General features: G+C 40.9%; 1 protein-coding gene across 1 annotated transcript in view; it reads right to left on the reverse strand.

Moving 5' to 3' along the window:
• Nucleotides 1–25,563, reverse strand: part of htr4 (5-hydroxytryptamine receptor 4) — an 88,903-nt gene that overhangs the window by 25,628 nt on the left and 37,712 nt on the right. The window contains exons 4-5 of the mRNA XM_070913412.1: nt 15,886–16,039; nt 11,313–11,887 (exon numbers count right to left, since the gene is read on the reverse strand). Of these exons, the coding sequence (XP_070769513.1) occupies nt 11,313–11,887; nt 15,886–16,039 (729 nt within the window). The remainder of the gene's footprint in view (nt 1–11,312; nt 11,888–15,885; nt 16,040–25,563) is intronic.

The following is a 25,563-nucleotide window of genomic DNA, read 5'->3' on the forward strand; positions in this document are numbered from 1 at the left end:
GGCGTCTTGTCTCAGTAGCTGAGTGTCCTGCCAACATATAAAAGAAAACTAAAAGTGTGTATACATGCTTGTGTGCGTGTCCAGTTCCTCTCTTATTAGCTGCCGTTTGTGTGTGTGTGCCAATATTGCAGCGTCTTGAATTCTTCAGGCAGATTAACACACCAGCATTACATGTAGGTGTATGTATGTGTGTGTCCAAATGCTCTATATATGTGTCTTTGTGTGAGTACATAATGTCTGTGTGTGTGTGTTTAAAAGTGTCTTTATTTTGACTCCTCCAGCCTGCTGCATACAGAGCAGCAGGAGTCTGAGCAGCAGCTGTATATTTTCAGCCAAAGGTAATATCCCCAGCTGGAGGGAACTCAGTGAATAATGAAGAGAGGCTGCTGTTTGTTCCGCTAGCACAAACCTGACCCGACTGGGTGTGATAACATCTTTACATCTCTAAAACACCTCAGACCATCTGAGGGCTTAAGACTTCCAGAGAGAGATCATCAACTGCTCATGTTCAACGCATTTCCGGAGGCTGTCTTTCTTTGTTCTGGATGGAGCGTATCATTTACGTCTTGGTGAAACCACTTCCAATCAACCTGCCTCATTTACTGCGTCCACAGAGTGTCGCAAATTGGTCTCTGTGCCTATTAGGTGATGGATTAGTCCTCGTATGATTGCAGAATGTTTATGTATAGTACATACATACACACATACCCACATTTATACTATTGTATTCATAAGTTTTAGTACCCTTCTTCAGCTGTCTGTCCTCCACATACGTCTTTGCTGCCACACTATCCCACTTTCACGTCGGTGATTAATGAAGCTCATCACATCTTACTTTGGGAAACTTTTGACACATTTGATTGAAGAAGCTCTGATATGGAAAACGACACTGTAATACACTCGCTGCACCAATCAAATCCATTTATCACATGAAAATAATCTCTCCCTTAATGAGATGAAAAGATGTAATTAAATGAGCTCATTTTCTATCCAATATGAGATGCTAAAGTGCTAAATTGATTCCATCTGAGAAGACAATTAACTTTTAATTGAAGTGCAGAGCGTTTCTGTGTTTTATGTGTGTGTCTGTCAGACAGAGAGAGTGTGTGTGTGTGTGTGTGTGTGTGTGAGTGTGTGTGTGAGTGCTTTTATTAAGCAAACACCACATCATGTATTAACAGAAATACAAAAAAGGAGGAACCCTTTCTATCTCAGTATGGAGATAAAGATTTATGTGTTTGAGGGAAGTTTCAGGGACCAAGATGGTATAAAGCAGTGTTTAAATATATTTTAAAAAAAGAATAATATCTGGCTCTTTTGCTAAATGCTTTACTTTCTTCCCTGGCTGGCTGCTATAACGTCCCGTTGTGGGATATATCCCCGAGCGTTATTTATTTGTGGGAGGTTTATGTTTATTTTTGGACAAGCGTGAGTTTGTCAGTGGCACTAATAAGGCGTTATAATAACAGGCTCCAAAAAGTAACATCCAGTGGGAATCGGCGCTAACATTAGCCAGCTACTGTAAGCTAACATGCCAAATACGTCCAAAAGAAAATCAGAAATATATACACAAAGCTGTGGTACCACTATGATTTATATTTCCTTACACAAACAGTGAGAATTAAGATTTCAGCTCGTCTTTAAATGCTATTCTGAAAGTGATTTTTTTTTTTGTCACTGTTCAGCACAGTTGAAATCTCTTTACTGCTGAGTGTGTTTAACCACCTCTGTGTTTTATTATGAAACAAAACCTTCAGTGTGCATACCATCTGCATGAGTCTGCAGAGGAAGACTTCAGCTCTCACTGCAGGTGGCGTGAGCCTTCATGTCACACATGATGGAAAAGGCCGACTAAGTCGCGGCTTCAAAACACACACACACATAAATCACTTACAGGACTGGAGAAAGAAAGATGCAGTAATATAAAACGCTGGGCAGAGGCCCTGACATTACACTCTGAAACACTTCTGTTCTTTGTTGCTCCGTCTTTCTTCTCCAAACTCTCTTCCTTTTCTCTTCCACCGTCTTCCCCTCACATCTCCTCTGCTTTCTGTCTTTACCGTCTTCTCCTCTCCCGCCTCTCTTTTCCTACCGTCTTTCACTTATTTAATCTTTACTTTTCCTCTTACCTCCTTACTTTCCCGTCCTTCTGTCTTCCCTCCTCCTCTTCCTCCACCCTCTCCTCTCCTCTCTTCTCCTCTGGCAGTGAAGAATTGCTTTTTGAATACAGTTTGTTCTCTCGGCACCTTCAGGCTTCAGATATATGACTCCAATGAGACTATAAACACTCAGCAGGCTTACAGTTGGTGTGTGTGTGTGTGTGTATAATGGAGTGTCGTAACGTGCCTTGGAGGATAAAAGTATTATGTATCCTGCTTTACTTGGCCAGTTAACCGGCTGATACATCATATTCAACCTGCCTATTAACCAAACAGCTGTTCTTCACTCTAATGCTTTCTTGATATATTTCACTGCAGCCAGCGGGAACTCCACTCATCCATGCTTCTATTTCACTGTGTCTCCATCTTTATTTCACTGCGTCTCCATCTTTATTTCACTGCTGTTGTGTGCTGTAATTTGCACCGTAATTACCAGAAATCACCTGTCAATCAAACAGTGCAGACGGGCCTGATGCATCCTGCTGGGACTTTATGTTTGTATGTTTCTTTGATTAATTTATTTTTTCCCACAGTGTTAAAGTGTCACAACAAACAAGTTTTGTTTGTGAAAATTTCCCAATTATTTGTTAACTTGTATTTGAGTCATTTGTTTGTTTTTTCTGTATGTGTCCATGAATGTTTGTGTGCATCCAGTTTGAGGTTTTGTGTATGTACTGTATATTTGTATTCACAGATGTATTTCAGATATATATCTTTTTTTTAAATCTATAGCAGAAGCAAATTCCGAGATGGAAAACTGAAGGGGCTTTTGAAAATCTGTTTACATGTTTGGCTCCCATCATCTCAGATTGGCACCAGATGATAATGGAGCACATTCCATCAGACGTCCTGAACTGTCTGATACATAAAGAAAAATGCTTTCAACAAAATGTAGAAACTGTTTCTCAAATATGCAGCTGTGAACGTACCCGCCATTTTAACGCTCTCGTATGGACAAGGGTAATTGCTGTTGTCTTGTGATAACTGGTTATGAAGAGTTGTTGCTGAAAGTTCAGCATTGTTACGTCTGTAATATCTGCTTTCATCTGAAAAGCCAATCATTATTTTTTATCTTGTGCTATTAAGTCTTTTTCGAGTACACGTGTGGCTATAGTTTTCAGATTCCACGCATCTCATTTTGCGCTCAGACGCAGCAGCTGTTTCAATCACATTCACACTGTACAAACAACAATAGGCCTCATCACCATTTGAGTCAGTTACAAGTGAGTCATGACCTTCGCCCTCGTGGGGGGATATCCAACTCTTCTACAACCAATGATTAGCTCTGAAACAGAGGCCAGCGAGGGTCAAACGGGAACAAACTCCAATTTGTGTAAATTGAGCGAGCAGCGGGGGCGTTCTATAACTGGACCGTTTCCCAGAATGCTGCAGGCGTGTGAGCCGTGGTACTGTACGTCCTTGTACAGCTATTGTGCTAGTTAAATGGAGTGACGGACGTGTAGTTCTAGTTTGGTGCCTGTGCGCTTGCCCACCCACAGATGCATCACTCCTGAGGTCACCCTGGCCCTCGCAGTGAGAGATCATACCTGTGAGAGAGCTCTGTTTGACTTGTAGATGATGAATGAGGAGAAACATCAGCCGTCACTTCTCTTGGATGATTACAGAACACAGCGAGAACCTGAAGTCAGCACACTGTGTGACTCAGACATGCATTAATCCCACCCTGGGTCTCACTCTGTACTGTACCAGTCGGTCCCAGGCTAACCTGACATACCCCGGGCATTTTAAAAGCCATTACCTTTCTTCCACTAATGCTGAACCCCTCCACTACCTCAGTCAGGCTGAGTGGCCTTGCTGTAATGGGCCGAGGTATAAAGGTTATATGAAACAGGGTCATACCCATAAAGTTCCCCAGTTGGATGCAGCGCTGCCTGTTAAAGACAGAATAGGTGGGTGAAATTGTAACGCTCTTTTCCGCTTCCACGATTTGTCCCTGAACAGGCACCTCCGCCTCTGCTGCTCTGTTTAAAGGCCCCACTAAAAAGGGTCATCACTTCTTTACTTTGACGTATTTCCTTTTGAAAACCGATGTTTGTGCAAGACATCAGACAAAGAATAGGCTCACCAGTCTTAAAACAAGGTTTGTCTCGCTGTAATCATTCTTCTTGTTCATACTGGCCATTAAGAGATCCTTTCCGAGAGCAATTTCAATGTAAGTGATGGGGGACAAATACACAGTCCTCTCCGCAAAAATACATTTCAAAGTTCATCTGAAGCAAGACAAGTGCAGTGGATATCTTCCAAAGTTAGTGTTTTTAGTACAAAAATCTCTGCTTTTGTAACTATTCTTCCACTGCAGCTCTACTCAAAGAGGCATTTTATACAAAAAAGACTGTAAAGTTGGAATATGTCCACTTAATGCCTCTGAGACAGACTAGTGAGGCCTCATATTAGCGTCAGATAAACCTGAATATAGTAGCTGGTATGTGCTATGTGTCAACACCCTGCTGTGTTTTTCCTTTAATACCCAGTAGTCACCATTAAAGATGCACTGTTTTCCAGTAAACAGAAGTTTTAAAGGGAGTTTAAGTACCCACTTTATGGGACCTTTAAGCCATTTTCCTGTGGGAGAAAAACAGGTGGACTACTGAAAACATTCCACTGTGAAACGTCCTGGACTTTAAAAAAAGCACTCTCAGGGCAAAACTTTCTATAAAGACAAGTTGTTTCCATTTGTGGGTTGTGCCAGCCTTCCTTTCACCTAATGCATGCTGACAGATGCTCCATTGTGTCCCAGGAATACAAATAAATGTGTAAAATGAAAGGAGACATTTATTTGTGAAGATGTTTGACTGTGATGAGACATACAATCTCATGCCAGGCAACTTTCCACTGACTGTAATATGGATGAACATGGAAAGTTCTTGTAGCCGTGTTGTTCACTGATAATGCACAAAGTAATTATCCATCATCATCATCATCGTCAGAGCTCAAGTTACCAAAAATTACTCACAATTTACTGCAAAAATTACACCAATAAGTTATTGATGCTGCCACTTTCAAAAAGGCTGCTGTCATCACTGATGAATACCTCATTGCCAGTGAGCTGCACAAAGGAAGAGTGACAGCTTCCGACCTTAAATCTCAAATCAGATGATAGAATGATCCCGTTATTAGGGCCACTTTAACAGCACCAGGCGGGATGAATTCGTCTTAAAAGCTGAAGCAATTTGTGCCTGCAATTGTTGATGAATGAGGCTATTTGCTTGTGCAGAGCTCTTTTTGATGGCTCGTGTGCACCAAAAGTACTTAATTTGCATACATTTCTTCAACAATTATATGAAATCTCTGAGCTCTTAACAGATGGAAGCGTGCATATGCAAATGTCTAAAAGTAAAGGGCTTAAAATGCTTTGCAGAACCTTAAATGGGCAACAAATGAAGCTCCTGTGGTATGACCCCGTATTTAGCTGACATTTGTAGATTCTCAGCAATTAACAATTGAATAAAAAACAGAATAAAATGTAGTTGTAACTGAAAGAAATGACGGCCAAAACGATATAATATCCTACTGGATAAATAAAGGTCAGACGGGTTAAAGACTGATCACAACCTCCCCCGGGGGAAGTGCCAAGGACCAATTCAGTCATCATCAGCGTCGGGATCAATGCATCCTTCACACCAGGGACAAACTGGACTGTGTCTACATCGACCGCCTCAACGTCTTCGTGTGTCTCAGACGTGTTAATCTCAGATTGCAGCTGTCTGTCTGATCTTAATTAGCGTCCGTGGAGTCCAGGCCGGGATTTGAAATTAGTAACCCACATTTATTATTATTATTATTATTATTTTTGCTTTCTCTTAGGATCAAATTTTACACTTCAACCTGTGGTCACGAGTAGACATTGCTTCAATTTACAGAACTTAAGATGAATAGTGTCGTTTTTTAAAGTGCTGCGTGAGTTTGACAAAAGTGATTCAACCTTTATCCAGTTCATGAAAGCTGTTAAGTTGCTCTGAACACTATTACTTCAGAAGAAAAAAGACAGCGAAACAAAGGTAATAAATGGAAGAGGCCATAGTCCCGCCCACACTGCTTGATTGACATGTGATCTCTGCGGAACAGAAACTCCACAGCCAATAATGGAGACTACAAATACTGCAAACTGACAGCTGATTACCTCAATCTGATTACCTCACTAATTCCTGTTTCGACTGTCAAAGTTCATCAGCTGGAAGGAGGAAACGGTAAAAACGGGTTTAAATGAACTCGGAGCAGCAGGGCTCGTGGCTAAATTCATTTCCGGCCAGAAATTAACTGCTAAAAAAAACAATTCACAATGTCTTCAGGTCTTCTGCTTTAACGGGTTAATGAGTATTTGATCATGCAAAGCAAAGCACACGTACCTTCCCTGTCACTCCAGCACCAAATAAATGCCACAAAGTGTCTCCACAACTATTGGATGGATCGACACGATGAACCGCCACAACTTTGGTAAACTTTTCATGTGGCGCCATCACCAGGTTCGATTTTCACTTTGCCCTTGTTCTTATATTGCTAATTGTTAGCATGCTAACACACCAAACGGACTGTGAACATGGTAAACATTACACTGTAACTGCTCTATAGTATTTATTCTGTTATTCTATTTCAGCTTATTTTTATTTCTAATTTAATGTTTTTGTTTATTTTTATTTTATATTTTATAGAGCCGCTAAAATGGCTGCAGATTCTTAATTTTGCTTTTCACATCATCCTCCTCTCTTTTGCCCTAAAAATATCATCAGAGATATATAAAAATACAGAATGTCTCTAACATGTTATCAGAAGTTGATTAATGTCTTTCAGTCTAACAAATTAGTTTTTTTTCCATGTTATCTATCACATGTTATTGTTCTCAATCCAAACCAATAGCAACATCAACAACATATTTAGAACAAATGTCCTCCTACGTAAGTTGCTTGTATCTTCACACACCAATGAGCAAAAATGATAACCTGTCCAAGTGATCATTAGACTATTGGTATTGATTAACAATCCTATCAGCCTCTCACTGATGATTATTTTGTTCCCGCAGCCACTAAAAATCTTTCTCTAGTTTTACCGTCACTGAGACACGAGGGCAAAAGGGAAGCAGAGAAGAATCATAAATCGTTTAACACATGTAGACAGAAATATATTGATATATCACTTTGTGTGTCACTTGCAGTGTGTGTGTGTGTGTGTGTGTGTGTGTGTGCAGCTGGCTGCCTTCATGTCCTTGCACTGTTGAATCTTCTTGGCTGCGTGTACAACTCTGTGTGGTCAATGATCTTCATCTGTCAGAAGCCTTGAATGTCGATATTTTTAGTCTGACAGGCCGTAACAGGAGCTGAACCCTGTACATCTACTCGGTGTGTGACGTGTGCGTCCGTGATAGGCTAATAAACACAGAGAAGCTGGAGGATGTGATGACGTGAACAACATCCCGTTGAGCTTTTGAACAGCCCACATGGGGGAGACCAGAGCAGACTAATGGATGTCTTCCGTGCGATGTCTACAGCCACAAACCTCTGACGTCCAGAGGTGTCTCGGTGCTCGGTGGAGCTCCTATCTATAGCACACTAGGAGGTATAATGAGAGAGTGTGCAGGAAAATATGCAGTGTATCACACCTGTCTGATATAAAGCACAAACTTATAGTCAAATACTGCTTGTAGATATGTTGCAGAGGTAATAACATTCAGGAACAGAAGGTAGGAAACCCAACCTCTAAAGACTTTCATGATGTTGAAAACATGCTCCGAAGCTAATGATGGCAAATGGGTATCATTCATCATCTTCATTGACACTGAACACCTGCAGGCGCAATTCTGAGTCACTTATTTTGCTGAAAACTTTCTCAAATCATTGAACAAAAATATTTATGATTCCAATAAAAGCTCATAGATTGATACGCAGCAGTTAAAAATAATAGGAATGATAAAAACAACAGGAAAACACACCTGTACCTGTGCTCATGCAGCTTGGTTCTAACTTTGGTTTGCTGTTAATAGAGTACTTTGAATGAAGTAGATTACCTGGAGTTTATTCAGTGCATTTATTTCATGTGACACTATATCGTCCTGACTCCAAAACGTTTACACTTCACCTGCTGTCAAATACTGCCACGATATTGTTTATTCATCATCGAGCATTTCTCTTTCTTGTTCCCTCGTACATTTTCTTGCTGAGCACCCACATGAGCTTCCTGAATGTATATATATATGTATATATATATATATGCATTGCCCATATGACACATAAAACATTAAATATTTAATTGTTTGTAATAGGAAGCTTTATGGTAGTTTCTACAAGCAGGAATCCTTGCAAGAAGAAAATAAAAGCTGCTAAATGACTGAAATGCCATTGATGCAGGACTAATATTGCATCACGTCGTGGAATTAAGGATTAGAAGCACAGACAACCTCTGATAATATCACAAATGACTGGTGGTCCCCAGGTATTACTATTCCTGTGTGAATAATAGCAGTATATTTCAGTAGTACTCGCTTCAGAGTAAAATAATGAGTGTAAAGATGACTTCCATATGGGCAGGCTCACATTAATTGCTTGCTGTCAGTCCTCAGTAACAACTCTCTGGAGGTGGTCCAGAAATGTCAGAGAGGGAATGAAAATGTTGTACTGTCGGCAGAGTGGACATGAATTGATCAGAGCTTCTGTGTTGGTATAAATACACTCATTGATTGCTTACAATGAGCGTGTCAACACCAGTTTGAATGAACATTCGCTGTCTCAGTATTACAACAGCGAGCAGACATCAGAGTCAAATTGTTTCTGGAGCTCAAAAGTCCCAAAGGATCTGCAACGTCAGGATGATGTTTCATGTCCTTCACGCTACATTAAGTGAAACCATGTACACCGATCAAGTCTCCTTTCAAGCCTTTTGTCTCAGAACATTTCTACCGGATCATTTTGTTTTTCTGGTCAGAAGCAGAAACGTAGATCCAGTTCCAGTGTGAAGTGCTTTTCTTTTTTTACAGCTTTTACAGTGACTCCATCTGCAATGCATGCATTAGCCTTTATAAAAGCGTTAAGATAATTCAAACCATTAATATTCTTTATTCATAACACCTGTTCCAGTGATGTCTCGGTGTGTGGAGAAAATGTCACTTGCAGGTGTGTGAATTCATGTTGTCTCCGTCTGCAGTCTCGAAGGCACTGTTCCTTCTCAGAAGAACTAATTACAAACTGAAGTGAAGGGACATCAAGTAATCTCTGAACTTTATCAAGTGGTAAGGAAAAGGACCTTTTCCACAGAAGTGCTACTGCAGTGTGATAAGGTCACTGAAACGACTGATTCACACTGAAAAGGCTAAAGAGGACACTCAGAAACCGCAGTGTAGTTAAGAGGAGATGTTGGTGTAAAAATGAACATAATAAGCTCAAATGAAATCTTATGGGCCGTTGTAGTTAAGAAAGCCTACTTTTGAAGGGAGAGGTACAAGACCTTGACAATAGGAGGCTGTCTCCGGTCTGTATTTACATGAATAACATAGTTATTGTAGATGATCTTCTCTTACTCACAATCAAAAGATCTCACTAAGAGATAAAACCCCTGGAAATGGTAAAACTAGGGCGATATCAGAAACACAATGAAATATACTCACACTGCAGACGATGAGGGAAGTCCAAGAAACCTTAATGCCACTCTGAAAGTCTTGCTCAAGAGAAGCCACACAGCAGCCAGCTTCAACAGGGATTTGCACAGAACTCTGCTGACTCTTCCAGTGTTTTTGCATGTTTTAGCCAGATAACTACAAACTTGTTACTGGTAACTACTTTGTAAAAAGGTGGAGGTCTGGACAGACTGTCTACTTTGGTAGAAAAAAGATAATAAGTGGTATAAAAGTGGTTATTCTCTATGAATAATTTCTTCCTCGTGGCTATCCATACCACAGGTTTATGTGCTTCAGCCAATTAGCAAATTGGACAACTCACCTTTCTGGTCACACTTTCAGCTGCTTAGAAAAGGTCACACTGATGTGACTGGCATCACGAGTCGCTGCACTCTGACACAAAAGACAAATGCTAAAGCAGGTTTATTATCTTAGCATTTAATACGGTATGACATCTGTTCACCTGCCGTGTCAGCTGAATCTGTACTTTAATTAACCGGCTTGTTTGTCTCTAATTTGTAAACGTGACTAAATGGTTTGTGTCATTTACAGGCCACTGTTGTGCAAAGAGAGCAAGGAAAGAAAGAAATTCCTACTAGGGTCACAAGGCTCTGTAGTATCCCTATGATACCTGTATATCAAATGTAAATTATCAATACATATCACATACGTATGTTGTCAGACACATGCAGGATTATTTAACCTTCCCAGCATTAACGAGAAGCTGCTGCGCTGCATTCATCATTATTGAATACTGATAAGATCGTCCTATCCAGACGTAGAGACGCGATGGGGAAAAAATGAAGATTAAATATGCAGTAGGCCGCTAAGAAGTACATGTTAAACGTCACACTCTTATGGCTGTGAAACATGTGTTCTATATTTGGAAGCACTAGGAGGTCAGGAGAGTAATGAGTCAAGGCCGCGTATTCGAACGTGCAGAGACTAAGAAGGGGATATACAGAGATAAAGTCATCTCTAACACGCCTGAAAACAAATCATTTTTTATCACAATGGGCTGTTGCTACTTGCCGTTTGACCCTACACACCATTATTCAGGAAATGTCTGCAGTAATTAGTGTACGCAGGGCAGATGAAGGATAAATGGCTCCCTCTGTATTCTGTGAGATTACTAATGCAACGTTCACATGCAGACGTTACGAGGAACTGAAGAGGAAGTGACGGTTTAAGTAGACAAAAAACAAAAGCTGCGTTATAAAAAAATAAAGATGCGTTATGACACCAGATGAACTTTCTGTTATAACATACGGAGTCGTTCTTTGTGCGTTGTACAATATCTTACTTTTATCCCCTAGTGTGACGTACAAGCAACATATATAATCTGTTTGACACAAAAAACAACACAAGACAGTTTGATTTCACGACATAAATTCTTCACATCCACTGAGTGTAAAACAGGAACTGCTATGGATCATCTATGCTATGGATACCTTTGCTTTCTTCTGTCATACAGTTTCATGCCTGATAACATGGAACCAGACCCGACCACTAAAATGATTTAGAGAACTTACTTGAGTACATGTGTGGAGCCATTGATCTGTGTGGCTGTGCAGGGAGCGCCGGACCCCAGGATGGACGGCCTGCGGTACCTCTTCCTCCCACAGCACAGGATGATGAGGAAGGCACGACGGAAGGACTTGTTGAGGAAGGCGTAGAGGATGGGGTTCAGCATGGAGTTGATGTAGCCCAGCCACAGGCAGGCCACCCACAGCTTGTCTGGCACTGTGTAGTCTATAAAGGGGTCCACCACATTAGTGATGAAGAACGGCGCCCAGCAGAGGCAGAAACACCCCATAATGATGCACAGAGTCTTTGCTGCCTTAGTTTCTGTTCGCATACGGTGGTTGCGTTGATGGTCAGCAGAGTCGACCCCAGATGCGCTGGTACCGGCTCCTCCCGCCCGCTGCAGCATGCTGATCTGCAGGGCGTGTGCACGGGCCGTGACGTAGATCCTCTGGTAGGCCAGCACCATGAGGACCAGAGGGATGTAGAAGGCCACCACAGAGCAGGTGAGGGCGTATGGCTTGTTGACCATGAAGACACAGGACGTGGAGTTGCTGCCCTCGCTGTGGCGCCTCTGCTCAATCTGGTAAAAGAAGTCACATCAGTTAGACAGTTAGACGAGAACCTCAAGTCAAGATTCAGAGACGCTGTTGTTTTGTATTGTTTCCTGCACCATGAGGACAGCGGCAATGAAACGTCTGTTAGTAGCCTGTTGTAGCATTTGGAGCTGTGATTATACCCAAACATAAAAAACACAAAACTGTCACAAAATAAAGTACGCTTTCTTGTCTCTTTTAGTACTTCTAGTACTTCTAGAACTTCTAGTAGCACTAGGAACCTAAAGGTTGGTCTGGGGGTGGTGCCAGAGGAAAGGCCTTGTTACCTAAATCAAAAGGATTCAGACTCTGTACGGTGGCCATTTTAGGACATCTCAGTTGGTGAAGCTCAACATTATCGGACTTAGTCTGTTAGTCAGTCAGTTGAAACTGAGTTTCGTCGTCGATTTTCATTGAGGACTCGTTGGACCGATGGATTGGCCTGCTGACCGTTTGCTTAGCCACACTCGTTGCTTGACTCAAATCTGATGCGAACTTATTATAAAAATGAAAACAGTACATTGACGTACCAGCTGCCACCGAAAGTAAAGTCATGCACAAAGGGCTCAACTCAATCACATACACCGTTTGTAGAAATAAGTCCCCAAGTAACCACATGTGTTGAGCTGCCGGGCAGCTCTGCCCCGCTACGCCATGAAACGCCTCAAGACTTCACAACAACCCACTTAAAATCCCACGCTGTCCTCTGCTGAGTCTCCGTAGTAAACGGGGAACACAGCTCCTGAGGGAGAAGGAGGCTCTGCAAGTCGCCATTAATCACAGTGAAGTCTCATCCCAGTTTTTCCTCCGCTATCATCTCAACTCTGTGGGAAACTACGGCTCAGAGCTGTGAGATGAATAATACAGATATCAATCCATATAGCTGCGAGGCCACGCTCCCTAACGTTTAAAAAACGTTTTTATGAATGGGCTGACATTTCTAAGTGTAACGTGTTCAGTGTGAGCGTTACGGTTACCTGCCCTGCTGCATGAATGCACACAATGATAAGAGTTAAGTAAAAGTATGTAAAAATAGGACAAACTCGATATACATACTTTTTATCTGCGCTTCATGCAGGTACAGTCGACTGAGCTCTTTCTCAGTGATCGTAGTTCTTTTCTGTAAGATCTGGATTTACTCTGTTTAAGTCTTGCCAAAGGGCTCCTTGGAAGCAGTTCTTGTCACTTATTCTCCTTTAATCTTTTGAGCTGTGGGAAGAAATGCCTTCACTGAAGACACCATACCATGTTTTGGGAATCATCTCTCAAAAAATGAAAATGGATGTTGTTCCAAATCTCTCTGAAGCTCCACAGTCAGTATATGCTGCGTGGTAAATCTTTCCACCATGCTAAAGTCAACGGGTTGCCAATAAACTGAACACGCTAAGACACATCAAAACTGTAATAAGGCCTTTTCATCCAAGTGCTGATGGCTGAAGATGTTATTTTATGATAATGAGAATTAATGTTTTCCAATCACTTATGGAGGATAAAGTTCAATTTACATGAACACATAACCCCAAAGACTTTTGTAAAAGAAGGCCGAGGTCAAGCCCTTCTCTTCCCTTCAGAGACACGTACTAACGGATTTGATCTGGAAATACTGAAATAGCATTATTTTATGAGAAGCTGATTAAAAGCTTTAAATAAATAACGTTTGCAGCCTCGGCGAGATAATATCAGAACTGTAACCATTTACAGTATTTGATCAGTAGGGGAGGGTGATAATCAGATTATCTGATTAGAATTTCATATTGTGATTTCTAAATTCAATTAAGAGACCGTTTAATAGATGAAATAAAGCTGCTCTGTAAATTTGTAACATTGCCTGAAGTAACACAAGATACTAGACATTAAAGGGTCCACTTTAATATATAGGGGATATAAAGATGCCACTTTATGAACAGTTTGAAGTACTCAGTGAGTAAAAGTAGCAATACCACAATGCAGACACATTTAAACGTTTTATTTCAGTAAAAGTACATAAATTGCACCTAAATATATTTTATTATATGGATTATAATTATCAATGAGTAGATGACTGTGATGTTGCAGCTGGTAAAGGTGGGGCTAAACTTACATTGAATTGTAGTGGAGTGGAAGTACAAAGAGGTAGAAAATGGAAATACTCAAGTTAAGTATTCGTATCTAAGAATTAAAGTGCTCAGAAAAGTACCTGAGTGAATGTACTTTACGTTACTTTCCACTGCTGAAAATATCTGACGGTAAAAATTGTCACAGTGGACAATTCTAAAGACAACATTTGAAGTAATGTGTTTTCCACAAGGCCATAAAAACAGAAGGAAGCAGCGAAACCAAACAGGGACTGCGTGTGACTTGTATGTGTGTCTCTATCGGCACCTGAGTTCCAGTTGTTTTGTTGAGCTGCAGTTTGTGCCAGAACTGACTGGCTACTCTGAATATTCAACAGCTCTAATTAGACCCAAAGAGAGACGGTGCCACCGCTGCTGCACAGCGCTGACTTTAGACTACACCTCTCTGTGTGTGTGTGTGTGTGTGTGTGTGTGTGTGTGTGTGTGTGTGTGTGTTAGAAAAAAGAGGAAGGCAAAGAAGAGTGTGTGTGATGTGTGTGTCACTGCCAACGCTGCCAAAAATGAGCCAGCCAGCCTCCTGTTGACAGTCAGCTTGGAAGTAACTCGCTGGCGTTCAGACGAAGGCCGTCAGGGGCGAGTGAGGTTAATAGTAGCTGGGGAGTCTCTCTCTCTCTCTCTCTCTCTCCTTTTTCTGCTCTACACTGCCTTGTTCTTTTCATTCAGTCATCTTGTCTTTAGTAACAGATTTCCTTTTTTCATTCACAAATTTGCACAAAAAAAGTCCTTCAAACATTGACTTGGTCAGTGATGTAATGTTTCGCAATATCCCAAATAATACTAACAAGTTTCCCACTTATCACACACTGCAAATATGCATGCGTTCTGGTAGTTTCATATCATGTACATATATATATATATATTTTTTTTTTTTTTTGAGCATTTGTTCCAACCTGTAAGAAAGTAAGTAAAGACTTGAACTGCTTCAAAATAAAAGCATCTAGTTACAGAAATGTACTGAGGGGCTTCACCGTGTAGTGCCTGATAGGTAATAGCTAAACGTTTAGATTGAATTATCTTCTCTAGCAGCCAATGGAAAGAGAGTAATGTGCTTTGTCTTTGCTATAAAACAGGCTGCAGCATTTTTGAACCGTCTGCTTCAGCTGCTCGGCCGAGCAAAGAGTTTAATGAACTTCAGCAATCTAGTCGTGAAGACCCAAAAGTATGGATTCATTTCTCAGCACTTTCAAATGATGTAATGCGTCTGACGTAAGAAGTATTTCCAAACAGGGAAACATGTCTTAACAGGAATAGAATAATCCAGACAAGAATCTCTAGTTCAACTGTCTGTACAGTTTGACATTAGAGGTAAAAGGACAGATCTAAACTCAACACGATCTGGAGGAAGCAGCAGTTGTTTGTGTCTCAGATTTATCCTGACCTCACGATGCGGGAACCTCCTTTTGCGTTTAGTTTCTGTGATGCCTCAGTTTCAACACCAGGACCTTTCTTCTAATCCCTCTTTCTGTATTCTAGCTTACATTTTATTTGACATTAAACAAACCTCACTGCACAAACAAGACACTGACTCCGAGTGTGTGGTGTCAGTGGCCTTGTCTTTCTGTCTCTGTGTCTGCCATGTTGATGATGTTTCCATAGCAACATAGGAACCCTTTCCTCCTTCTTGTAAACAATGCTCCTTCGGACTATCATTTGTTTCTCAGCACATGAGAACACTAATAGTTTTTTTTTTTGTTTTTTTTGACTGTTGACTCATTTTCATCACTTTCTTTCAGTGTGTTACTGTCATAAACTTAAATATCCTGTGGAGATGTAATATACTTTCTCCATCTCCATGTAACCCAGGCTCCTCAGTGAATTTCCCCTGGTGTACATACACACACACACACATGCACACACATTACAGCACTCACCAGGTGGTCGATGCCGATGCTGTTCCAGCCCTGCATGATGGGCAGGAAGGAGATGAAGGTGGGAATAACCCAGCAGCCGCCGATCATTAGAGCAACTCGCATGGGCGTCATTTTGTTCCGGTACACGAGAGGCTGGCAGCAGATAGCGTAGTACCTGCAGACACACGATAGGAATCGGATGACCAGTCAACTCACCCACACATTCATATATAACTTGATTTAATCGAGCAGCCAAAGTTTAGAAAGAATAGACCTTTGAAATAAAAGTTGTGGATGAAATAAAAGTTGTTCACCTGGTTGCTCATTCCCTTCTAATCTCTGTTGTTTAAGAGCTCACAGTAAGTTAACAGTATCGGAGATTTTAATCATTACATCACTCCACAAAACTGCAACCAGCCAATAAAAAGGGACACAAAGGGACACAGCTGAAATCCTTGTTTATTTCTGGTGTTTTCTGCTGTCACTCAGTCCCTCTGTTTCTCTCTATGTTTTCCATTTTAAATGAGCTCTTTTGGCAAGACAAGAGGCTTTTTGCTGCCAATGCATTTGCAAAAATATGCTAACCACCAATAATTAAGCAGTAGAGCATTTTCAAAAATCAAACGTTTCCCTCGCGTTCTCCTCATGTCTCTTTCATCATCTCTGACTGTGAGTCATTATCAATACAAATGGACAAATTACAAACTTTTTTCGCCCACTTTTTAAGCCTGCAAGTGAATGATACTAAAAACATTTATTTTTTTTCGTGGATTATTCCTTTAAAGAACATTTAAAATCAACAATAATGTTCTCCCACTCACTGTGACCCAGATCTGTCTCTTCTATTGTCCACTTTCTTCCCTTTTTTACACTCTCTCGATGTTTTTTTTTTTGCCCTGCTTGCTATATTTCTCTCTTTGATGCCATAAATCCAAGCAGCTTGGACTTCGGCTTTTCAAACAAGTGAAACAAACTGATTTTGCTTGTTTCCCATCATCCTGAAACAAGAGAAACTGAATGAGCACTTATTCATTTATATTTCGTGTATGTACGTATATGTACGTCTACATCTGTCTCACTTCATTTGTAACTTACTCACTACCTAACAAACACACACACACACACACACACACTCGCTCTGACTCTGACTTATCACCAGCAAATGTGTGTGTGCCTAAGTGTGTGTGAGAGCATGATATCAAGCACTACAGCAGGAATTCCCGGCGTGCTGTCGGGCAGTGATATCGCTAAGACGACGCTGGCGCTAAACTGCATGAATGGGATCGCACGGGTGACAGAGGAATATTATGAATGGGCTCGGGGAGAGGGAGAAGGACCGAGAGAGAAGGATAAAAAGGAATAGAAGGAATGAAAAAGGCAAGAGGAAGAGGAAGAGGAAAAATGAAGACAGAAGCAGAAACCAGGAGACAGAAAAGGGAAGAAGAGATGAGGATAAGAGAAGAGCGACAGATTAATCCCGTTAGAGAAAAGCTCAAATGACAGATGCTGCATTGCTTACTGTAACAAATCCTCCACATCTGCAATTCTACCTGGCCTGGTGTGTGTGTGTGTGTGTGTGTCAGTGAGCTTCTGTGTGCCTTTGCAGCATGTGTGTGTGTGTGCATCCATGTCACGCTTCAGTGCGTTTATGAGTATCTGTTTGTCTGCATGTGGGTACAGAGCTGCATCAAGCTTGTGGATCACAATATGTGTGAGTATTTAAAGCTTCCTTCTATCCACCTGCATGTTTGTGAGTGTATATATATATGTGTGTGTGTGTGTGTGTGTGTGTGTGTGTGTGTGTGGCTCTGCTATATCAGTGTTTATTACTTACACTTAAAATAAACATGAATAAAATAATGAATAAAATATTCCTTTAATTTGCATCTTAATGTTTTTAAGCAGTTTTTTCTTTTTAAATGTTTTCAGTGCTTTATGAGAAGCACTTTGTGTATGAAATGTATTATACAGATCTATTATATATTGGTTTTGTGCTCATTTGAAACAGACCTTGGCAGATAATTCCTCTCACTTTGAAACACTCAAAGACCCTGCACGCCCACACAGGTTTTAATTACTTGGCTGATTCGACCTCAGGTTCACGTTGGTCGGATCTTTGTTTGGAATTACATGATGTGACCAAACTCTATGACCCAATAACAATGATAATGGTATAAATCTTCCCCTGACAAATCCAACCAAACTCAGAGGAGATTGCGGGAGCTGTCAGTCAAGTACAGTCTGTACACTCCCACACAGTCTGGAGAAAAGGTTTAATTAGGCAACATAAGTGAAAACACCTGTGTAAGTGGACTGTGGGGGTGTAGGGGCTTTACATTGTAGAAGTCACTCCAAATGACAAACTTACAGGGAATGATCCCCTTTTTTTGTCTCTTTGGTTTGGTTTTAAGACACATGTATGATTCAATCTCAGCTCTCTCATCAAACCCATTTCCTAGTGAATGTTGACACAAACATGTTACCTCTGTGTCTGTATCTTATCAGATAATTAATGCAACTTTAAAAATACTCTCAATCAAATGCTTGATTAATCATAAGAACGATTGTTACAACATACAATAATCCATACTGTCTGACTCATCCACAGCAGCTGAACTCACACTTGCTTATAACCTTTGCTTATCGTCAGAAGGTTGACTGAACACTGCGCTCTGCAGCAGCAGTATTAAAGATAATCCAGTTCATCCCACCGTCAGTCACTGTTGATATTTTGCTGCCTCCCCTGCTATGGTCCTACCTCATTACCTACTTGCTGTGTGTGGCATTTCGCAGCCATCAGAAATTTGGAGTGGCTGTGTATACTGTGTGTGTGTGTGTGTGTGGTCTGCATGTGCTGTGGCATTAAAAAAGGTCAAGAGACCCTTTCTGTTTGAATTGCCAAAATAGTCGTGTTGAAAGGTTGCAAATGGATTCTTTAAGTGTGGATGTGGAGGCCCCCCCAAGTGTCTCGAACACAAGTATGAATCCTTGCATTGTCTGAATACAAATGTCCATACACACAAACACACGTGCACAAAAGCACAGTATGCATGCACACCTGCAGATGCTTAAATACATACAAAGAACCAGTAGTATGTATAAATGCACAAAGGCACACACACACTCTCACACACATTAACCTGCGGAAGATTAGAAGCAGACGCAGCACGGTTGAATGGCAGCATGTCCTGACCATGAGCACTTTAAATGGACCCCGTTTCCTTTTGATCTACAAAACGTTTCTCTGTGTTTATTTCTGGCATTTTTATTCAGACATTTATTTATATGGAATCTGGTTTTCTGAGAAAAGCCAAAATATGTGAAGAAACTCAAACGTGAGAAAGGTTTGTGACCAGAGAGGGACCCGTTCAAATCCTCCACACTTCCCATTTGAGTTCAGACATCCACCATGATCCTGAAAATATTAAAAAAGAAAGAAAGCATCTTTGTACAAATAGCATACTAGCTTCTCATAAATCCCAAACTAATGAGCCAGGTGAAAAATAAAAAGAGGGTACGATTAGTCACACGACAGCGATTCGCCTATTTACTCCATTTATTCGCCTCCAAATGCAATTAACTACAAGTTCGGACAGAAGACCAGCGCCACTCTGGGTCTCAGTGTTAAGACCTAAGAACCACAGTCTTTAGCCTCAGGAAACTGGGTCAAAATGTGATCTTTAGTGACACATGTCGAATACTTACACTGACTAAACAGGATCGCCCTATGTTGTCAGCCATCAGCACCTGCTCCGAGGAATCTAATCAATATTGACAGGTTGTCACAGCAGTATTCATCCTACAAACTTACAAAAACAAATACATGTATGTGCTGCTACTGCGCAACTATGTGCGACGACTGTAATTATAGAGCCATGACTGCATTAACGAGTTATGTGGCCCCAGAGCCCTAATACGCCCCCTCCCTCAGTGCACACGGTAGAAATGTAGATTTCCTTAAAGTGTTCAAGCGGGAAGGCAAACCCAAATCTGCTGAAGAGGATCATGTGATATGACTATACTAGATTTTGACACAGGGCTCCAAAACAAAACAGGGAGGCTAACAACGCAGTACATCCACATGATCTGACACTTAACTTTAGTGGTAAACTAATTTGTAATTGCAATCAAATGAACCAAAAACAGAAATTTTGGAGCTTTATATGGCAGTTGTCCACTTTTACTGCTTAGAAATCCAGCCTTGAATTTAGAAAACTGTTTAAAAGTCAGTGACAGCATAGCTTTGGATTTAAAATGTTGGGAATTAGGATGAAAAATTGAAAAATGGGGGTCCCTTTGATGAGTTATGACTATTACGTTTTATTTAAAAACACACTTTGAAAAGTTGTTATAATGTGTTTTGTATTCATTGCATTTTGTATTTTCTCTGACACAGTGCTCGAAGAAAATCCTTCCTGCAAACTTGTAAAAACAAACAACAGGTTAAACACACTGAATACTGAGTATTAGCATCAATATCAACATCTGCAATCAAGCAGAGTGGTTTTAACTATTAGACCGTGCAATTATATTCAAGCTCTTTGTATATCCATCTCTTTTATTTCCCTCTCCCACAGTCACTTTGTGAGTTTTCTGTCTCAGTCTAAATGTCTCTGTCTATGTTAGCCTCTTCACTGAATGCCTTTGTGTTGGAGCATCCTCCTTGTGGCATTTCTGGTATTTTTAGTCTTAATTCATTTCCATTCAGCCCTTTTCAGCATCTTCAGCTCACAGTGGGTGAATGAGAAGCTTTATCCTGCAGCTGTTCACTTATTTTCTATGTTCTCTCACTTTCTCTCTGTTTTCTTCTCCACTTCCCCTTCTTTCCTCTCGGTATCCTTCTCCTTTCTTTCTATTTCTCTGTCACATACACAAGCTTGTGTTGTCTGTCAGCCAACCTCCTACAGCAGAAATACACTGCAGGCAACAGATGTTTCTTTTTCTGCGCTCTACGAGCATCAAGTCACGTTTCAAGCCGCCTCTTTTCTTCTGCTTTCCATTCAGTGTTTTTATTTATTTATTTATTTGTTTCAACAGCCACAGTGACCTCTGAACTGCTTCAAGGCCCGTGGAGAAGCCGAGTCTACAAGTACAAGTACAAGAAAATAATAGGCCTTTCTCACATTCTGACATGTCACAGTAGGAAAAGCAGAGGTGTAAATAATAAAATGAACCATGGAGGAAATCCATTCAGCTGCTTTGATTTCAGGGTCCTGGTATTGTGCATGCTGGCTCACTGACACACTGTCATGGCTCACTGGGACACTTGAATATGACGGAGCCATGGTCATTGTTATTAGTAACATGTGACAATGGCCTGTTGCAGGAAGTCAAATGAAGGTCTAACCGCATGTCTACACAACTGCCTTTTTCAGTCGTCCATCTCACGTCTGACGGAACAGATCTGCTCTATTTTAATCCACGCAATCACTTGCACTGTATGCACATGAACGCAACCCGAGGCATATTTCAAGTGTACTTTCTTCTCTTTTTACTACAGTGATTGTGTGTTGAGCTCTGAGCGTTGCTAAAACGTGGGTGACCTACACTCAAGCTGCTGCTGCTACTCGTTGCTGCCAACGTGCTGCTCACACTACGCCTCCTATGTGGTCTAATTCATCAGAAACAAGAGGCGGGACTGTAGGTGAAAGTATTGTAAAAGAAACCAAGGACAGAAATGAATGATTTAGTAATGTTTCCAATGAACCAAGAGACAAGTCCTAAACTTTGAGTTCTTTAGATGCCCCAGAGAAGACATGATACTGATAAGGAAAAAACTAAGAAACTTAATTTGAAAGTGTGCTAATAAGCAGGTTTTTGGCAGTCACGAGATCTCTGGCTGAGTTTCCTCAACAGCTGACCGAGTCAAAATGATTGAAATACTCACTTCGCTGCTCTGAAGGAAAAACATTGCTGTCACCACCACAAGCATGACAAACCGTGTGTGTCCTTATACAAGCTGTCTGACAATTTTTTCCCCCATGGATGTTTACGCCATGTTGTGTTTCTGTAACGCTCCGTCAACAGCTCGGCAGAGCGTTCGTTTTCGGGTCAGGAAATATTTTCTACATATTGAATGCAGTGACAGTGTTTGACAACAGTAAAAAAAATAAATAAAATAGCAAAAATTGAGATGACAGTATTTATATGCAGGTAGAAATATGCTAGAAATGTTTGTCATTCTTGTTTTTGTGGGTTTTTTTCCTTCTAAATTATTTTATGTGAGGTATTCAAATGTCTCTCATTGTTTCCTTCTGTGTTTATGCTCGTCCTCTTCCAGTGATGCAGTCAACAGATGCTTTCCTTTCAGACGTTCAAAATATGCTAGGGAAATGCGTTGTTATTATTCTCTTGTTTTGCTCTTTTCTCATAAATCTGTTTTATTCAGGACGCTGGAGGCTACAAATGACATCAACAGTCTTCCTGACCTCCCCCCGCTCCTCTTTCTTGAAAAGCATAAACATGTTGGAAGTGATTTTCCCATCAGCGTTTCACTCAGTTGTCACCAGAAAAGGTTTTGGTCTGTTTGTGTTGTAAGAGCTGGATTAAATTAACAACATTAAATTAATGTTGTGTCATAAATCAGTCCAGCATGGCTCCCAAACAAATGTGATTGTCCTTTTAGTGGTGGTACTGATTGTTTGTGGAAAAAAAGATGAATCTCTCAAAATGATTACGATATTGATTTGCTAACACTGTCTCTTTCTCAATGAAGGTAACTAATTTAATGAATGTTAATGGGATAATGAGGCTTCTGTGACCATAAAAGCATGGCTCTCTCATCCACTGTTGCATTTCAGTGCGTTTTGTTAGCATTTCAGGCCTCGGTTGAATCTTGTGGCGGCGACTGTTTTCCCCTCCGGTGGGCGTGGTTTTCAGAGTCTGACGCATTTGTGTCACTGCATGAAGTGGGCATGCTCGTCAGATTATGATTTGTTTGGTTACAAAATGGTCGGACACAGCAACCCCAATTCCACAGCAAACGGTTTAAGGCATACTGACGCCTTAACACGTCCCTGGATGAACCATATGCAAAGGCCATCAAAAAGATCTGCCCTGGGTGAATAATAACCCGATTCAGACCCGAATCAGTTGTTTGCTGAATGTCATCAGTCTTTCTAGTTCTTCATTAAAACTTTGTCCCCAGAGGGGCAGATGATAATCTAATGGCGTCAAAAAGTTGGCAGCTTCATGCTTCAACACTTAAACAACAACTTTGAAATCCACCCAACACAATGCTTGTTTTCCCATAAAACCATCTCTTTAAAGGCAGCCAGAGGCACAGAAAGTGATTCTCTGACAGAAGAGGAAACAGACTGTCACCCTGACAACTGTAAAACCAAATCTGTATATGCTACATGTGTGTGTGTGTCAATGTTCAGATCCAAGACAAAAAGAGCTTGTCTCTCAGTCGGTATTCATGCGTTATAGTTTCTCTTCAGAGCACAAACAGCAGCAGAGGTCGGGCCTCTGGTGAAAGGTTGTTTCTTTTCCCCGTCCCGCTGAACCAGAGCCCATCAGCAGCCAAAACCTAAAATGCCAAAAGCTGTCTGGAGGCCAGGGCTTTCAACTACAGTTCTGCCTGCACCACAGAAGTGAGCAGACAAGTGACAAGCTTTTTATAGCATGCCCAAAACTTAGATTTCTCATTCCGCTTCCATCTCAACTATTTAACCTTACTTTGGCCAAGAAAGGTTGACTGGACCTGTTTAGGATTAAAACACTTTCTAATATTCACACAGGGAGCTGATTAGTAGGATGAGGAAGTTATTTCACTGATGTAAGCGAGGATTCTTTGCTTCTGGGCAACTTGAGGGAGGTGAGAAAAGGAGGGAGAGGATTCTTTGTTCAGTATCTCCATCCTCGACTTTCCCACAAGGTCAAGCATTAAAACTTGAAGGCATCCTGAATGTTGAGGGAAGAGAGAGTTTCTTTTTTAACTTCCTGTCAAACGTTTTGTTGTCTATACAGCTCAACCTCAAGGCTTCCAGTAACTGCAGACACTCTTGACAACACTTCGAGGAACCATATGGCACCCAAAAGACGTTCCTCAAAGAATCTATTCATGTTGGTGGTTCAGGGGAAATGCATTTGCAGATTGTAACAGAAGTGGAGCCCTGGAAGGGTCCTTGAGGAACACCTTCATAAAGGTTTCATGAATGCTGATGGAAGGCTGCACACTTGAGCAGCTTCTTGAAGAAATGGTAAAACATCAGTATTGTAAACTCTGTCTAACATGCAGGTTGACACAGTTAAGAGGATCAATTAAGTCTTTCCTAAAGTCCCCTTCTGAAGTTTTTTCAGTTTTGTTTGGTTTCAGTTTTCTAAATGCTAATCTAATTGTTAATCTCTCTCTTTGTCCTCTCTTTCCTCGTTCTACTGTCTTATTAGCAAATACTTTTCCAATCCCTTTCTATTGTTTTGCTGTTTTCAATCTTTCTCATGTTGCTTTTCTTTTTTTTCATCTCTCAGCAGAAGGCTGCTACAGTGTGACTCCGAGTCGCCTGCGTCTGCTGACCTCTGTTGTAATGTTTCTGTTTTGAGCTGAAGGCTTTTGCAACTCCTTTTGTGTGAATGGGAGAAGTAACTCTGTAGTGCAGAAGAATTTCCTCTTGATTAAACTAAACTAAACTACTTAGTGCTATTGCAACAGCCTGTATTCTTTCAAGGATTGTTTAAAGAGCTAAAAGACAGATTCTGACACAAAACTGTTTGCTTAGATGAACAAATCTCAAATTGTCAGGGGGAATCAAGACCTGTTTCCCTCCCTGTATGGTCAAGATGCTCTCGGCCCTGTTGTTCCTATTGAACAACTCAGTAGCTCCAATCAGTGTGTTTTGTCCTGACTTGGACCTCGGGGGCAGAACTGCCTCTCGTCCTTTATCACTAGGATTGGCAGACCTAAGACCCAACACAGATGAACAGCCTGGGAGGTTCTGCCTTGAGGGGCTCAGTTAAAGGACCAGGTTCCTACAAGCACCCATTGGTTCATTTCCATTCCATTCATTTCTGTACAATATGAAAATTAATTAGCAGTCTCCTGGAAATTGCTAGCATAAACCATGCAGGGGTGAAAGTCCCACAGGAGACTGGGTTGGACATGTTCCTGTCACTTTCCAGTTTCAGTTTTAACGATGTTCTCATGTCCTGCCAGAAGCTGCCGTAAGAAGAGAAGCGTTCAGTTGGTAGAAATGACAAAATGCTCATCTCGGTCACCTTTAATAACTACCCTGTGCTTACAGCAGTAAACTGTATGAGCAGGAGCAAAGGTTGGTGTGTGCTATTTTCCCCTGGGTTTGGCCACTAAGGTGACACAGAGGTTGGCCTACTCTTCTGGTTGATGGAACTTGTGCAAACAATACTCAAGGTTGAAAAAACTACCTAAACTCCTCTCCAGTCCTTTCAGAGAAAAAGAAAAATCAATATTTCATACATGGGTGACAATGTGTAATTATTCTCCTAAAAGACGCAAGAATTGAACATCAACCAAAATCAATGCAGTGCAGGACAGTGCTCCTTGCAGTACAGTTGAGAGTAAGGCATTATCCATCAAGTATTAGGCTGTATCAATTAATGTGTGTGAATGTGATTTTGAGTGGGGTTTGTAAATGTATATATTATAATTTAGCCTGCATTACACTACCTTTTTAATGATAATTTAACTTTGACTAAAAGAATTACAGAACTCAGCAACATGGT

This window comes from Enoplosus armatus, chromosome 10 (genome assembly GCF_043641665.1).
Source record: "Enoplosus armatus isolate fEnoArm2 chromosome 10, fEnoArm2.hap1, whole genome shotgun sequence".
NCBI lineage: Eukaryota > Metazoa > Chordata > Actinopteri > Centrarchiformes > Enoplosidae > Enoplosus > Enoplosus armatus.